We start from the raw sequence: 18,257 nt of genomic DNA, 5'->3' as shown, positions 1-18,257 counted from the left end.
AGTACGTTTCAAACCAAATGTAGTGCCTACTATACAGCATGAGTTCCTGCTGTTCCTAAACGCTCCCACTTTCCAATAATACCACTTACAGTTGACCGTGGAATATCTAGCAGGGATGAAATTTCACAAACTGATTTATTGCAATGGTGCATCCTGTCACAGTACCACACTTGAATTCACTGAGCTCTTCAGACCTATTTTTTGACAAATATTTGTAAATGCAGACTGCATGCTTGATTTTATACAGCCGTGGCAATGGGTCTGAACTATTGAATTCTATAATTAAGAGGCGTGTCCCAATACTTTTGTCCATATAGTGCAGTTCCAAGCAAAGCCCCAGCAGAACTGTAGAGCATCTCTGAGTAACACAGCAGTGGTTCGTTCCTTATACATTCATGCTCAACTCATAAAACCAGCCACTTGCTTTGCTCCAGAACGAATCAGCTTTTTGAACAAATCGGTTGAATAAATGATTGAGTTTCATCGCAACTTGAAACTTGGTGTTCAAGTGTAAAAATTAGTGCTTATTTTGCACACCAGTCCACTAAAAGACTGAAAGAACCAAACACACAGCATTGGGCATGAGTTGCGCATCACTTCTAATTTAGCTTCTTCCTGCATGAGCTACGTACCTGGAGGCAGTAAAGATCTGTTTGGAATTAGTGCAGATGGCATTGATGGGGCTGTCATGGCCCTTAATCTCTCCGATGGGCGTGAAGTTGTCCACGTTCCACACCTTGAGCATTCCCGCCCTGCAGGCGCTGAGGAGCATGGGCCGCCCGGGTACAAACGCCAGAGCACACACCCAATCCTTGTGCGCATTTGGGATTTGCTGTGGAGAAATAAGCAACATTCGTTTTTTAGACCACCTCTCCTCTATAAAAGCACAAAGTCCCTCCAGCGGGAGTTATTCTCTATATCAGTGTCACTGTTTCTGAACTCCATGAAACACCTCCATTGTAGTCTCGAGTTTTCTTCAGGGAACAAACATGTCACATTATTCCTCGCTTAAATAATTCATATGCAAAAAAAAGGATGAGTTCTGGTTGAGTCAGTTAGTGTGTTGAAACTGTCGATTATGGTAATGGGCGGGACATTTCCCAAACACACTCAAAGCGCTTGTCCAATCACAGCACACTGATTCAGCCGACCAATCAGAGCACATTGTGTTTTTCAGAAGGATGGGCTTCTACAGGAACTAAACAGAGCGTTACTGACAGACTGGGAAGAGAGGAGCTGCAACAATGGAGAATATGCAGACCTGAAATTTCCTCAAAGAAAAAATGTCTCTCAACTAATTCTGTAAGCCATACAGGGAACCCCATCATTATAATATTAAAGGTTAAAGTGCATTGATTTGTAGGCTACGTACATTTAAATTACACATAAGGAAGTTTTTATAATAACATTATAATACATTTTTAATTACATAATTATGTTTTTAAACATTTATTTGGTGGCTGTCATAAAATGGATTTATTCCAACACATTAATTGAAGAAAAGGTCAAATTACAATGAATTAACTCTTCATTTTAGGGGTTAACCTCAGCTAAAGTAAAAGTGACAGCAAGCACCACTATTAAGACTACAAATGAGTTTAACAAACTAGCCAAATTTAAATTTAAACAAGCCTCGGAGTAATAGAAATAGGCAGACACATAAAATAAAATTCAGATACTAAAGAGGGATTATACAGATGCTATAAAAGAGCTAAGAGAATTATGAATCTTTTTTTTAACCACCAAGCTCCAGCTGAGTCCGCCAACAGGCCTGTGGGAAAACGGACGGAAGTTCTCATAAAAGACAGCAACCAAAGCACTTTAGCTTGGCAAATTTACCCAGTGGTTCAATCAGAGAGGAGAGGCGAGGCGAGTAAGTAATGTGTGTGTTTAGATAAACTCACTGCTTGCACATTGTTAAATCCACTGGGATTTAAGCCTCTTCCTATTGAGGGGAATTCTGTCAGTCAATAAAAATAAAAAAAGATATGGATGTTCAATAACAGCTGTGGACTGATTTAGCCCAGATGTGCGTGTGTATTTAATATAAGAGTGAGGGAGCGCAGCATACATTGGCATTATGAAAAGAAATTAAAGATTGACAAAGATATCGCTTTGTATAAAGGAATCTTTCATCTACATGCCCAAAAACGGACAGTAAACTGCTAATCTTTCCAGGTAAATACATTAAGAGCTTCAGTCGTTATGGCTCATTGTTTCTCCAGGTGATATTTATTCTCTATTTCCAGTTTCAGCATCAAAATGCGATGAAATTATCAACATGACAATGAAATTTACCTGTGTAATACATAATTCAAATATCCTTGATGGGTAGGAGACTCGATATGTCGAACCAATTTTCATGTCGTCTTATAATAATCTTCCATTATTTTTGACCTTTTAGCTCTGGATGATGGGAAACGCTGGAATGTGTTTTTTGTCTAATATAATCAGCTGGAGAAATCATTCAAATCAAACTTATTACTAAGAGCTTCCTCAGCAGTCAGAGCGCTATGACGTCAACCTTATGTGATGAATGAAGCTATTCAACATCTATTGACACAGGAACAATAGGTAAACGCTGGATTATTACCTTATGAAACATCATTTGTCTGTGTATATATTATTTTTCGGGTTTGGATATTGTAATTTTGTCGCTGTCAATCATGTTGATCTCTTTAAAGCCCTTACAGCTTAATAGTCACACAGTTCTTTGCCATTTTTTCCTAAATTAATATTTAACTTTAAAAAATCTGACTGAAATTTTTTGAAAGACTAAATCTACATTTCATCTGAGTTTCTTTTGGTAATTACAGGAAAAGAAGGAAAAACATTCTCCATACATGGCTCTTTGCTTTGGCTGTGAGCTTTTAAGTAGGATGATTGTACATAGCACAGGAATTAATATATTTAACCAAAAATAATTAATACATTATAAACAGGGTGTATATAATGGGTGGGGTTCATGTGACATCATGTGACATGACATTACGCTATCACGCGTTAATACAAGACCATATGCATGTAATAGTAATCTTTTCATTTTTACCTGAATCAGTTCCTGCTGTCCCAGATCCCATTTCTTAATGCCGTTGTCACGGGAACCACTGAACAGTATGTCACCATGCACAGCGAGACACTCAATCCCATCGTAATGAGGGGGCTCGAAGTTATGAGCCGGTCCGATGTTGCCCTGGGCTCCCTCCGCAATGTCAAATATCTGCATGAAAGGAAGAAAAAAAAAACATACTGAAAGTTCCAGAACTCAACTTTCTTGTTAAAGGAACACTCCACTGTTTTAACCAACTTCCCTAGAGTTAAACGGGTAAAGAGTTGTACCGTTTTCGAATCCATTCAGACGATATCCGGGTCTGGCGGTAGCACTTTTAGCATAGCTTAGCATAGATCATTGAATCTGATTAGACAGTTAGCATCTCTCTCAAAGAAAATTCTCTCTCTTTGCTGCTGTACCATGCAGGCGCAATGATATTACACAGTGCCTGAAGATTTCACGTCGGAAGTTACCTAGCTGGGGACTATTTACAGGCGCTGCGTAATATCATTGCGCCTGCTGCACCCATGGTACGGCAGCAAAGTTCCTTGATTATTACGCAGGAATAAGTGTATAGTTCCTAGCCATATCGGCCTAGAAAACCGCAACTTTTCATTTTCCGTCAATCTTCGTACACGATGTAACTACAGAAGAGTCAAGGTTTAAATGAAAAACATCAAAACTCTTTGGTCATTTTTTTGAGAGAAACGGTCTAATCAGATTCAATTATCTATGCTAAGCTATGCTAAAAGTGCTACCGCCAGACCCGGATATCGGCTGAATGGATTAAAAAACGGTAAAACTCAACTGTTTAACTCTTGGGGAGTTGGAAAATGAGCCTATTTCCGAAAAGAGTGGAGTGTTCCTTTAAGGTCCGTTCACACGAAGAATGACAACTATCAGATAATTATTAAAACGAAAACTATATTAGCGCCCACACCAACGAACGATATCGTTCTGTTTATTATAAGGGAGAGCTATATTTTTTGTTATCTGCTGCTTTAAATGCTTGAGCTCTTTGAAGCAGGATGGATTCTGATTGGCTGTCAATGTTTTTAGATTTTCTTATGGGTTTTTCAATTTCTGAGTGAAATAAGGTCTGTGGTAAACATAACTTGACGATACTTTAACGTTTTGCTCCACAACGTCAATTAAACACACATATGGAAAATGCGAATTTTGAAGCTGTTTTTTTTTTTTTACGCATGTTTCTAATAAGTAACTAGATAAGGCAGTTTGGGGTGTGAGTGTGTGAGATGTTCAAGTATCGCTAAGTTAGGTTTACCACAGACCTTATTCTGTCAGATACAAAATCATGGCATCGCCAGCGCAGAGCTTTCTCAATATTGGCAGCAGGTGTGATGAGCGTATCTGCACACACAGGCAGGTAAAGACTTTTGGACAACAGCCTGGTGTCAAGAAGGGCAGGAAATAAGCCAATTCTTTCCAAGAAAAACATCAAGAACAGACTGAAATTCTTCAGGAAGTACAAGGACTGGACTGCAGAAGACTGGTGCAAAGTTATTTTCTCTGATGAAGCACCCTTACGACTGTTTGGGACACCTGGAAAATTGATTGTCCAGAGAAGAAGAGGTGAACGAAACCATGAGTCCTGTGTCATGCCGACAGTGAAGCATCCTGATACCCAAGAGAGTGGGCTCTCTCACAATTCTGCCCAAAAAAACTGGCAGGAATAAAGAAAGGTATCAAAACGTACTGCAAGAGCAACTTCTCCCAATGATCCAGGAGCAATTTGGTGGTGATGCGTATATATTTTCCAGCATGATGTCCCAAAGCAAGAGTGATAATAAAGTGGCTCAGAAATCATTACAATGAAATTTTGGATCCAGATCAGGAATCTTAATCCCATAAGAGAGCCTGTTGTCAGTCCTAAAAAGTAGAGAGTGGACAAGTAGAAGCACACAAATTGAGCACTAATAAGGCGAGTAGGGATCGCCATCAGTCAGGATTTGGCCCAGAAGCTGATATCCAGCATGCCAGAGCGAATTGCAGAGGTTATGAAGAAGGGTCAACATTGTAAACATTGATTTTTAGCATATATGGAATGTTTTTGCCAATAAAAGTCTTGTTTTCATTGTATACCATAGAAACATGTGAAAAAATAATCTTCAAATACTGAAGCAGCAAACTTTGCAAAACACAAAACTGATGTCACATCCAATACTTTTGGCCACGGCTGTAGAAGAAGTCTATATGAAAAACAGACATAAATAAAAGGGAAATCAACTAAAATGGTTAAACGGACCTTCACGTAATGGTCTTTGGATCCAGTGATCACTTGATCCTTGCCTCCTCCAGAATAACCCACTGTAAGACACATGACTGACCCAATGTGTCCTGTCAGCTTCCCAGTGGCCTGCATTCTGCACACAAAATCTTAAAATCAGCCTACTGTACCACAACATTTATTATAAAACACGGTTGTGTTTTGAGAACAGAATATGCACATGGTGATGAACTCTGTACAGCACACTTGCCTGGTGGGTTTTTGAATTCATTAATACATGGACATCAATAAATGCTAATACTACTTCTGCCTGTACTTGGCTTAGGAATAAACTATGCACCTGTTGAGGTCCCATGTGCGGACAGTGTTGCCTGCAGAGGCATAGAGCACCGATCCGGTGGGATTGAGTGCGATCTGGTTGATCTGATACTCGCCCTGGGCTGTAGTGATGGTGCGGGTGGTTGTACCAGCACAGGCATCACCTGAGACCACCTGACCCGATGATCTGATGATGGACGGACAAAGTTTACACTTTCGTTCTAAACTTTAAGCTAGGTGCATTCAGATGCTACAGCAAATAGCCAATTTCAGACACTGAAAAGATACTCACGTGAATGTTCGGACACATTTGACAGAATCACGAATGTCCCATACTTTGATATATGATGTGGAAACGGTGAAGACCAGGCTGGAGTTGCTGCAGTATTTGACAGACACTACGTTGTTCGGATGTCCTCTCAGGGTCACGATTTCCTGTCCGGTCACCAGGTTCCACATCTTGCAGGTTCGATCTGAACACAAAGTAAAAATGTCACAAAAAAAAAGAAATGCACACTTTTTTTTTTTTTTACTATTCATCTCGTTTACGTCGCACTATGGCAGGCATCTGCAACCTTAAGTCCAAAGTGTACTTCCGTTTTGATGCGAACACTCAGCACATTAAAAAGTACTGTATTATACATTTAATATCATGCGCTAGCACAGCCAGTTGACACATGCACACTAGAAAGTGCTATTTCTCTCCAGAAGTTACTGTGTGAGTGATAAACGTGTCTTTGTAGTTTGTAGTTGCGGGTGTCCCTTAACTCATCAATGTGGGAGTCTCTTGTTACGTCCTTGAGTAGTTTGTTGTTGCGCCAACTCGTTTTATTTTTCAACTGTGAAACAATGGCTCAGGTCAGTTTTGCATGTGGACCAATTACTTGGTGCAAACTAGTCAAGCCACATGCGCAAGGTGAGCATACAGAATATGTGAGGTTAGAAAAAATTGGGCTGGGTTTCTACAGTACATGCTTTCTATGCTGAGGACGACATTCACATTGACAAAATTTATCTAGCATATGCATAAAAACTGAAGTATATTTTGACCTTTATGTACACAGCACCACTGGCAGAAGGTTAAACATAGGCTTTATGCTGAGCGTCACATGAACAAACAGGAAAACAGGTCTCATTGCACCCACTTGTCTGAGAAAGTGTTAACGCAATACAAAATGACAACGATATTTATGGACTTTTGAGGTAATCAGCTAACCTAGCTAGGTTCTGATCATAGCAACGTGAATATTTTTGCACGATACGAGCTCAGCAATTCAGTAAAGTCACATCCCGTTTATATATATTTAGCACTTTATACAATAGATTGCTTAAAATCAAGCAGCTTTACCATATTAAACATGAAAAACAGTGTCAGTGTCTCATTTCATCAGAAGTACAGCTTCATTTTCTACTATAAAGCAGCTCCTCCAGTGTGTTCATGTTTTCACTGGCGGACGTCTGACCGCAACGGACTCGTGAGGAGAAATGAACTGGAAAAGATTTTCCCGTGAAAGAAGGCGGAGCCTCCGCGCACACCTACCTATTACGTAATCGCCACGGACCAATGGTAAAACAAAGGTGTTTATCAGCCAAAGCAAACATTTCCGGAAAGTTCGCTTTGGCAAGTTGTTTTGAACTCCCAAAACAAACTCAAAACAAAGTTTGTTTTGGCCAGATTTGGTTCGAAATGAAGCCACATTAGTTCGTTTTTCGATTTCGCTTAAAGTATATTGGGCGTTTATGCTCAACTTTGCTCACTCCTTTAAAGGCTCTATATTTAACAAAGCCCATACAAAAGACCTGAACCGGAAGCAATGTGACCTGTTTTTCAGAAAATAACCCCCATTAGAGGAATATTACATGCTTAAAATTGTGTAAAATTTCGATTTATTTAGTTTAATTGTAATTTTATTGTAAAAAAAAAAAAGTTCACTCTGTTTAATGTGGAAAAAATCTCAAAACATTTCAATTATGATTACAGTTTCAAGTTGCAACACTGGCAGCTTATAAATTAATAATTGCAGCATTGTGATTAATATCTATAGATTCAAAAGATCAAGCTATCCACAGTTTGTCTTCTTTAAAGCAATGGGATGCTGAATAGCTCAAAGCATGCTGAAACTTTGACCTCGAAGCAAAGAGAAAATCTATTTTGAATTGGCTCAAGTGTATGCTAATGGGTGTTTATGTTTCATGTCAAAGGTTCAGAGAGAAATAAATGTGAGAATGAACCTTAATGGTGCACACTGTACCTTTGGAGCCGGTGAAAAGCAGCTCGTCAGTGGCATCCAGGCAGAGCACAGGTTTGGTGTGTCCCTCGGCCATTGCCACGCACTGTAGAGGAGCCGTCCTGCCCCCCTTCAGCCCACCTGTGGGAGTGATCACACCCCTGCACAAAGACACGTAGCATTTCACTGAAGTGAGGTGAGGACGACTGTGAGGTTAGTCTCAAAGCGAGTGGGTGGAAAGGAGGATGCAACAAAGCTTGTTTGTGTTCAAATAAAACGTGTGCCATCTGTTCCACATGGATGAACAAAAGCCTTTTTTGTGTGTGGATGTGAGGAAGAAGAGTGAGATAGGGAGAAGAGAAAGAGAAAGAAAAGATAGAAATAGGAAGAAGGTCTCCCGATATGATAAATCCTAATCCATTAACCTAATTACTGTGAGATTTGTGGAGCGACTACCAGAGTCCGCCTAGGACCTCAAATGGTAATGGATGATTTAAAGCTGTAAAGATTGCTGTGTTTATATGTAGGGTAAGAGACTTAGGGTATGGGCTAAGCTAGTATGCTATGTTAACAGTATACTAAACAAGTACATTAAGCTGTTAAGATGAAAAATGCAAAGATTAGGCTATTTACCACTATATGTAACATAATCTTAAAACATATGAAAGTATTAAACAACATGCATCAAAGCAATTTTGAAGAATTTTTTTTTTATAAGGCACTGAATAGAGTACTCATTAAATGTTCTTTCAGCCTGCTTTGGGGTCCTAGGCAGACTTGATTGTTTTGTGAGATCCGGTGGATGAACCCTGCACACTTCAGACCTTCAACCTTCGGTTGCTCTCTGTGTAGTTCATTGTCAACGTGCTGATATTTCATTTGATTTATCAGACTCCAGCTGTGTTTTACAGCACTCTCGTCCAGTCCGCCACTCAGTCTTCCTATTCGGGCTCCATGGGTCACCCAGGATATGGCCAGCAGCCAGGCAGACGGACATCAGTGAAAACAATAGAACAGACTCCATATATCGAGCAGGTGTTAATAATGTCCTATAATAGTGTACCACTGCCAAGCAGCAGGGGAGCCGATACACGTGACGTTGATGTCACACTGACTGCAAAGCCGAATGCACACTTGAAAGGGAAGCCTGGTTGACTGATGCAAACTGCAGCCAAGTCCTCTGTGAGTTGTGGACTTTGGTTCAGAAGCCTAAATCCACATTTCAAAGTGGCTCGTTTGGTCACTGCTGACTTTGCAGGGTGGCACAGAAAGTGGATCTATTTTAAGACATCTTTAATGTCCATATGCTTTGCAGAAGCGTGATCGGCTCTGTTGTGTTGCAAGTGAAGGTATAATGTTTATCTCTAGACCCCAAAGTTTGGGACTGATACCGATGTTAAAGGGGTCATGACATGGTTTTTGTTTTTTGTTTTATTATGTTTCTTTAGGTGCAATTTTAGTATTACTATAGTTTTCTGGACAAAAACCTTTTAAAATGTAGTGATTTATGACCTTTTCCCACCCTGTTTCTAATCCTATGATTCGGGTGTTTCCCTTTTAAGAGTTCAGTGTTAACGCCCACTGTTATGATTGGCTAACGTCAGTGCTTATGCATAAAAAGTAGTTTTAAGATGAAATACATTACTTATAGTGTGCGGCGTCGTTGTTGGGCCCAGAATAGTCGGCACGGCCTGATCTAAGCAAGATCTTTTGTTGATATAAACAAAACTTTTCTGGTAAAGCCAGCATCATACTGCGATTTGTTCTCAAAATAGTCATCCTTGAAATGTAGGGAACACACGCTTAAATTAACACTGCCGTGACTGGGACGTCCGCAAAAAATAAACTGCATCCATTTTTCCCTGACGTCTGGATCTTTCGGCAGCGTATTCAAACATGTTGTTTTTCCTGGCAGTGGACCAGCAGACCCTGTAAACAGACCCACTCGCTGCACGTCGACTGAACACCTGTGGGCGCATCAACGATGAGAAATGAGGCGTAGTTGTTTTGCGCTTGAGGCGGTCATATGCAAATGACTGGTACATCACTTCGTACTGTGACCTCACTTCATACCATGGATCCACAACGAGCTGTATTTATAGCTTGATTGAATAAATTGTTCGTTTATAATGGGGAGGACGTCTTAAGCTATGAAACTTGCAGGAAGTTTTAATGGTACAAAGACCTCTTATATACCAAAAGATCAAGGCAAATGTGGCTTCTCATGTCATGACCCCTTTAAGTAGCTAGGTGTGGTTTTCCAAGTAGTAGCATATAGTAGTATTAGCATTCCAAAAGTAGCATATTATTAACTATAACTCTGATATCTCTGAGATTTTGGAGAGTCGGAACACATTGTTTGACGTGTGTTTAAAAACATTTATCAATGTCAGGGTCCAAAAAAGCACCTGGGCACAAGTCTTTGCCCACAAGTCTCTGCCCAGTCTGGAGCCCACTGCAGTCCCTAATTGCAAATCTGTATCCTGCATTTTGGGGGCCCTTATTTCAAGCATACACTCTATGTACCATGGTGTTCGCTGGCCAATGGGTCATATGCAGAAAGGGGTCCTGGTGTTCATTTTCTTTAATTGCATATCCTGAGGCTTTTGATGTCCCTTCCCCTATTGGCCTAGTCCATTATCCAGTCGATATGCACAAGAACAGGAAGTAAATATAACTTGTGCATGTACACGTGTGCTGATGCAGCACAGAATTTGCAAATGATCTTCTGAAACTGATGCACTCAGACTAGGATGAAAAGGATCCCACCATGTCTGAGGATGCAGAGCAACACAGGGGTTTTTAAGCTTATTTATATCCACATATGTTGTTTAAAAGACTCTTTGCTGGAGATAGGCGGCACTTTTTGCTCTTGACAGCCTGTATGTGAGTGAGATGGTCCCAATTATGAACCACAGAGTTTCCCAGCAGCTCCCAAAAGACACTTCAGATCTCTTCCTCACCAGTATGAACACCGTCAAACTGCCCATCAGTTCTTACAACCTGTCAATCATCGCGACTGCAGCCAGATAAAGGAGAGTCAGGAAGAGTTGCCCTCAACCATGTTGGGACTCATGTTATGATGTCACCATTTTGTGGTCTGTCTAATGGTTGACGGACCTGGCAGAACCATCATACAACACCTGTCATAGTTGCTCACATCACATCGGGGAGCGGACAATGTTTCGGCTTGGACTGAATCCACTAGCTTTTTCTGTTTTCCCCCAACAATAGCGCAGGCAAGCTGGTGTGCAATTGAAAACCGCAATCTCCACATCCATCGTAACAGCACCACAGAGCCAACTGCAAATGGATGTAACGTTTACTGACAGCTGGCAAGCCGAATTTCTGGTGAGATTTATGATGGACCACTGCCAATGGCTAAATGAGGGTTTCTATCACAAGAGATATGTGCTAAACACGCATGTTGTTTTGATGGTGGAGAGGATTCGTCTATAAAACTGCTCCAGAAGTTCAGGAAACAAAAATCAAACGTAAAGTCTCAAGGACTTATACTAGAGGGACTAAGACAAGTAAAAATGACTTCGGGGTTGATCTCTCATCTCTTGTCTTATTTCGGTCTTATTTTCCCATGTTCTGCCTTGTGCAGAGCGGAGGATGCATTATGTCAGTCATAACAATGGGGGCGTTTTCAGCTCAGTACTGACCCCCCCTGGAAAGTTGACAAGTCATTTCTCAGAGTAAACAGGTGGAAGTAATCTGTCAGAAGAAAAACAAAATCAAAAGTAGGAATTACTTTTCAAAAATCACCTTTTTTTTAGGTGTCAGTTTTGGCTGCCGAGAAAATATTGCAACTCCAGTTGTGGCTGCCAATTAGCCCACATACAACCTGGCATAGCTAAACAAGCCTCCCCTTCCCTAAAAAATAATGAGGCTCTTCCCCTTCAGGCTGACAGCGTTCCCAACCAGCCCAGACTCAGAACGCTCTTTCCTGCCGACCGAGCGAGACGGAAATGAAGCTGGAGTTTGGGATGAAGGGAAATTGGTCTCCTGTGGGCTGAGATCAGCCTCTGTCCGGCTCAGCGCCTGTGAAGTCCTAATGATGGTGGAGCCGTCAAAGCCTCTGTGCAGACGCAGTCGCACAGAGGTGACAAGAGGATGGCTGATTAAAGAGGAAACTGGGACATCCCAGCTCTCTGAGGACAGATGAAACGCGAGAGGCTGCTGTTGGCACATTTGTGCTCTCTAAAGTGGAAAAAACTCCAGGGATGTCCGGCAAACAGGAACTGACGGTGATCGGGTTCTAGACTAACATTGTGTGAGGGGTTTAAAACATTAGTAACTTATGTCTTTGTGATACAGCATTTAACTGAAGCCATGTTTACATATCATTAACATTTTTAAATTGTATATGCAACTAGATTTTTTTCCATCTGAAGAAAATATAAGTGGTGTTTGCCCATGCAAAACTCATGTCTTGATGTTAGGGTGTTCAAGGTGGTTTCCAGGGCGTTGCTATGTGTTTGCTAACCAGGTCAAATTAAGACACCCCATCGTCTCTAGGTAAGGCTCAGGCTCCTTTCTTCAGAGATTTTTTGTTGTCTTTTATTGCCCTACATGCAAAACAGTTCACAGTTGAGAGTTGGTAATTGTGCTGATTGTCTTAGCAAGCTCCAGTAATGAGCACCAAACAATTTCTCCACACCATGCAGCTTAATTTTTTGCTCATTTGAGTTGATAAGTGAGGGATTAGAGTTTAGAGTGAATAAGGAAATTGTATTTCTTACTGAGTGTCAATCAAACAAACTCAATACAGGTGTAGTGCCATGCTGTGCTTTAAACATTACAGCCATAAACCAAAGATCAGTCTATGCACACACAGCAAGAAACTCAACATGCAAGCCCTCCAATACTAAAAACGCATGAAAAAGGAAACACTCCTTGTCACATGAGTGCAAAAACCAAAACATTACAACAAATGACAACAGCAAATTTTAAGAAATGATGATCTAAAAACTAAACCATCATGCAGCACATAACCAATGAGGAGTGAGCTCATGGTTTTTGAGGCTTCCGCTGAGTTGAAAGCAAAGAAATCAGATGTTCTGAGAAAAACATGGTGTGAAGGGGGGGGGGGGGGGGGGGTGAGTGGTCCTGTTGCCTCTTGTCCAAGTCTCCTCAGTAGAGAAGACGAGCATGAGGAGGTCAGGATATGGAGGTTCTGGGCTTTTCATGGATAAACGAAGAGGGGGGTTGTTATGAATGAACCTTATCTGAACATTCCCATAGCAGGATTTAGAGCAGACTGCAGCAGTTCAAAGAATAAAAGCCTTCCCTACTGACTCATTCAGCTTCACGCCGATCAAAGAGGGTGTTGATCTTAAAAAACGCACACACACAGACTAAAAACACTAATCCAAAGTGCCCAGTTACACTGGCCCTAGATATGACAATTTAGCTGAAATAATAAGACATCATAGCGTGAAATTTATCATCATCATGCTGTTTTGTTTCATTCTGGAATAGTTTATCACCACTGACTCACTTGGTGAACAAGTTCAGCCAGCTGTCTGTGATTCTCCCCTTAAACAGATTTGTCTCTCAGAGGAAATTTGGGGCTGAGTTGTTCCAACCACTCCATGTTCCATCATGGAGTCATTAACTTCTAATGGGATAACGAGAACAACTCGAAGGAAACAAGAAAAATGTGATGGTGCTGTCAGGATAATGGGGTGCAGAGAAATCACAGTGTCGCTATATTGATAAGAAAAGAATATTGAGTAACTTACTAAATGGAACCTGTGGGGTTTGTGTGAACCAATTTTTTTTGCAGCCTTTACAACAGAGACCAGAAGAAACAAAGTTCTTGCCAACAAAAAAAAATTCGATCAGTGGTGGTTCAAAGGACCAAAAGATGTAATACTTGCTGGACATGTTAACAAGTTCGGCCGGCATCTCTCTAGCCAATTTTCCAGACAATGTTATTTTTTATTAGTAAGCCTTATTTACATAGTTGTTGAAGAATCACGAAACAGGGCATCTCTCAGCCAGTGGGTGTTAACCCTGAGTTAATGGCCCTGCTGACTCAAACAACTTCTGGACTGCTTGAAAGAATTGACCGGTTGGTGAGGCAGACTCTCACGGCCTTGGCAGCAACCAGTGAGGTTCTCCCCAGTCAGATCTGGTTATTTCGACAATTTTTCAGCGAAATCAGAGAAAAATAAAGGCAGTTGAGTTGGCTAGTGGGATGCCACCTTTTGATCCCCGTCCAGAGCTGTTGCAAGATTCAAATAGGGTTTGTAACAGGTCCTTCCCAACAGATCGCCAGGAAACAATCAATCCAATGATTTTGTGTCATAAGCTGACATTTAAGCAAGTGCATTTAGTACACTATTTTGAAATAGTTTTTCCCTTCCTTTGAACCTTCAAGATCATTAAAGCTATTCAGTCAAGTCCATCCATAAGGTTCATTCAATTCTTACAGAGTTCACAGCACAGGACGCAAATGGAAAGGGTACATGCATGCTCACGCTGTGACCACACATGGTGGGGGTGTGACCAGGCGGGACAACCAGACAACAGGGAACAGAATGACAGACAGAGATCTCTACCTGAACACCTCCGAGAGAGAGGAGTCGCTGTCATCCGACCTATAGGGCAGAACAGCAGTTGGGTTAGGGGAAGGTGGGAAGAGTCAGTAGAAGACAGAAAGGGAAGAGGAAGGGGAGGAGCAAGCAGGATAAGGGGGTGGGGCTAGAGCAAAGGGGGAGGGGTTAGCAGGAGGGTTATGCATAGTTCATTGGGTGGGGTTACTTGAATAAGACTCAATGTTGACAGAAAGAGCCCACTCCAAACCTTAGCTCTAATCCACGTTTACAAGCCTCACAGTGATGCATTCCCACAGCTTGTGTTGTCGTAATGGGATACTTCAAGTCTCAGTTCCCTCGGCTGTTTGATCTGAACTGTTTTTATTGTGACTACCAAAGAAATAAAACATGACTAAAAAAAGATGCCAGTGTTTTAGTGAGACGTATTATCAATACAAGTTTCATTCATGCAGCATCTCCTATTGAAATTGCCATATAGTGCTCTAGGCTAAATGACTCCCACTATTCACAGAGACAATATACAAGTACATGAGATTCAAAAGCCGCATGCTGCAATCATCACTCACACATTATTCTAAGAGCTATTATGTGAATGAGGATGATTGCGGATGTTAGGATAATACAATTTTAATGATATATAAACAAATAGTTTTCTTTCATCAACAGGAAGAGTTTTTAAATTATTTAGTGTTTAAAATGGATATAATGAGGGGTTCAATTGGTGTTTTGGAAGTGGTGAAAGTCTACAACCAGGTTAGGACACAGTATTACGCTCTATTGACAGTATCTGTGAGCTACAGTTGATTACTACGGACATACAGAATCTTCATCAAAAACAGCTTTTACAGCAATGCATTTATAATGCAAGCCTTTGGGGCAAGACACCGCACTGGGATAACTTTAAAAATACATGACAGTATGGGCATAAGACTTAAATATTATATGATTTATCATGAGACTAACAAGTAACCAACTCATTAACCATGTCAGTGCAGAACATTTCATTAATTCTATATCAAACTTTATATTACTAAATCTTACAGGCTTTTCTCAACTGCAGGGGAAAAAATGGCCACAAGGGTTTAGGAGCTTTCTCATTCTGAACAGGAACTAATTCATGTGAGGAGATCATGGCCCCGGTGATCAGGGTCAGTCCCGCTAATCAACTTCCAATTGCATATATACGTGCGACGATGTTTAATGAAGTCGGTGCTGAGTCTTAAGAGTCAAAAGAATAACAATATGAACCACTGGCAGTCCCTCGGATAAGCATCTGATTGGCTGAAATGTTAAAAAAGTGTCAAGAATTAATTCGCTACTTTAAAATAAAGATTCAGTCAAACTAGAAGTCCAGAAACTTAAGACATGCACACACACTTTAATTGAGAAACATTAATGAGTGTGTGACCAACTGGCAGGACGCTTTGATTCACTGACACCAACATGGATTTGAATGTTGATGAAGCTTTATTAATATTGGCCTGCATGAATGTCTAGCGACTGCTGTCCGGTTTTGTTATTCTGTGCTAACCCAAGCAAAGACTGAGAGGCTGTCAGGATTCCAATCTAATCAACTCAGACCCGCCCACTGGGGACCAATCAGTAATCAAGTGGAGAAGAATAATTAAGATCACACTAGCTTATATACCGAGACTGACGTGCACATTAACAGGTGAGATTATTCATGTAAAAGGATCTAATTTAAAGTTCTAAATAACAAGAAGTGGGCATAGAAGTTCATTAGGGCCACATGAAAATAATCTAAATTAATTTCCATATGACGACCAGCGTTGACAGAAATCTTCAAAAACACAACTACACTGAGTGCTAGAGTGGTTGTTAGTATGTTGTTATGGGTGGTTACTTATTGGTCCAAGTAAAAAAAAAAAAGACCACACCAAAGTCTCTGGTATTCTGGTCCCTAAATACTGTATAATTACATCAATACAACTTTAACCCTAGAAGGGGGTGAAATTTATCCAATATGTAATAATGTTTATATATTTTAATAAAACCATTTAATTCCTTAACTCTTTCAACATTTTTTATCATTTTCACAATTTTTCATGGCCCCCAAATTATTTTGTTGTGTGAATATGTGGTTGAGTGGTTAACCAGGGGGCCTCAGCAAACTTCCAAGTGGGTCACAGAATGACTAAAATAATAAAAATAAATAATAATTTTAAGTCATTCCGTGACCCCCTTGAAAGTTTGCTGAGGCCCCCTGGTTGAGAACCACTCAATTAATAATGATATTAATATCAGTATATAAATTGCAACATATCAAGATTTAATTCTTATTTCTTTTTACCCTCAACTATTGTTTTTATTTACAATGCATGTATGGTTTTTCTTTTAATAATAATAATAATAATAATAATAATAATTTAAAGTCATCCCGTGGCCCCCTTGGAAGATTTGAGACTTCTGTGATCACCAAATGAATATTAATATTAAAAAACTTTTAGTAATAATAAATAATCATTTTAAGTCACCCTGTGGCTACCTTGAAATTCTTGAAACTTCTGTTCTGTGTGTAAAGTAATTTACAGTTGCTGTTATTTATTGTTTGTTTGTGTTGGACAGTGCAGGGCTCTCGAGTCAAAAACATTGACAACCAAGTAGGCATGTCAACACATTTGACTAGTAGTTCACATTACTGAAACATTAAAAAATTGCTGCATAGTAAAAAAATAATAATAATAGGATGCCTTTTTCTTCTGTATTTTTTTTTGGTCATGCATTCTAGGATTTTTCAAGCCTAAACGCTAACACTAGTAATATTGTGCTTCTCCTCAGTAAGCCTACAGGATCTGAGTCATCACGCTCACACACAAATGGTGCGGGACGACAGGTTACACTTAAGTTTAATACCATCAGGGGTTTGCTCAAATCCCTAATTCTAAGTATGAGCCACATTAATAGTGATGCTAGCTTAAGCATACGGCACTAATTATGGTGATTTCACACGGAACACAAAATTACTGTGCTAAAGGTGCTTGAAAAACTACCAACAGGATGGCAACCCAAGCGTTGTAAACAAACTGCGGAATGATACGGCCTGGTAGAAATTACATTAAGAGAAACCTGTAGGTTTCTAAAAGTTCTGTCCTACTCCACACACACATACTAGAGCGCAATATTCAAGGGGTTGGAAAAATAATGAGATAAATCCCTGACAGCCTCATCAAATGACCAATTTAGATCTCTATGGCAATATCAGACACTGCTGATTCAATTATGGAAGGAAAGTGCAAACAAAACCCATCTTCAGAGGGTGGAATAATTGGTTATCCTACCCTAATGTGCCCACTTGTGGTGTTATAATGAGAATTCACAGGAGCCGAAGAACTGACGCTACTTCTGCTGTCGGCTTTGAGTTATACTAACCATTCAACTGCAATTAGAGATCGATACTGCCGGCGGCACGCGCAGGGTTAACGCTGAGCTACCAAACTAGTGGATTCAAATACGGTAATAAAGCGCTCGAAGTAAACCTGGCAGAAAGCAAAGTAATTTATTTATAGCTGAAGGAGTAAAAACTAGTTGGAAAAGGGAAAGAGTTAAATAAAACTAGAGAACATGTGGGCGGATGCAAGATCCCATGCTCAGGTAATTGGACTCTATAAAGGGAAATCATCCTCTGATGAATGTTCTTATGTAACAAGATCGTTCATGCCGTCTGTGTGTGTTTGTGTGAAACTCACTTGTCGAGTGCTGAACCCTGACTCTGGTTGCTCGTCAGACGGGAAAACACATTGCGGTCGTTACGTGTTCGAAGCGGAGGGGAAGGAGGAGGGGTGTAGCCTACATCTGGACTTCTGGCATAAAAACACACACAC

The 18,257-nt window shown here is 40.4% G+C and overlaps 2 protein-coding genes across 9 annotated transcripts in view; both read right to left on the bottom strand.

Moving 5' to 3' along the window:
* Positions 1-18,257, bottom strand: part of srpk1b (SRSF protein kinase 1b) — a 272,032-nt gene that overhangs the window by 99,418 nt on the left and 154,357 nt on the right. The window lies entirely within an intron of this gene.
* The window catches only part of kif21b (kinesin family member 21B), a 95,208-nt gene that overhangs the window by 8,221 nt on the left and 68,730 nt on the right, over positions 1-18,257 (bottom strand). For 3 of the 8 annotated variants that reach the window (XM_077204372.1, XM_077204378.1, XM_077204373.1), the window contains exons 26-33: positions 18,123-18,236; positions 14,419-14,457; positions 7,871-8,007; positions 5,911-6,091; positions 5,641-5,805; positions 5,319-5,436; positions 3,050-3,220; positions 633-832 (exon numbers count right to left, since the gene is read on the bottom strand). In XM_077204372.1, the coding sequence (XP_077060487.1) occupies positions 633-832; positions 3,050-3,220; positions 5,319-5,436; positions 5,641-5,805; positions 5,911-6,091; positions 7,871-8,007; positions 14,419-14,457; positions 18,123-18,236 (1,125 nt within the window). The remainder of the gene's footprint in view (positions 1-632; positions 833-3,049; positions 3,221-5,318; positions 5,437-5,640; positions 5,806-5,910; positions 6,092-7,870; positions 8,008-14,418; positions 14,458-18,122; positions 18,237-18,257) is intronic. The other 5 variants (XM_077204375.1, XM_077204379.1, XM_077204376.1 and 2 more) reach the window with 3 other exon arrangements.

Source organism: Siphateles boraxobius, unplaced genomic scaffold (genome assembly GCF_051911475.1).
Source record: "Siphateles boraxobius isolate OS27281-9 unplaced genomic scaffold, OSU_SipBor_1 5, whole genome shotgun sequence".
In the NCBI taxonomy this organism is placed as follows: Eukaryota; Metazoa; Chordata; class Actinopteri; order Cypriniformes; family Leuciscidae; genus Siphateles; species Siphateles boraxobius.
This window is presented reverse-complemented; position numbering and strand designations above follow the sequence as displayed.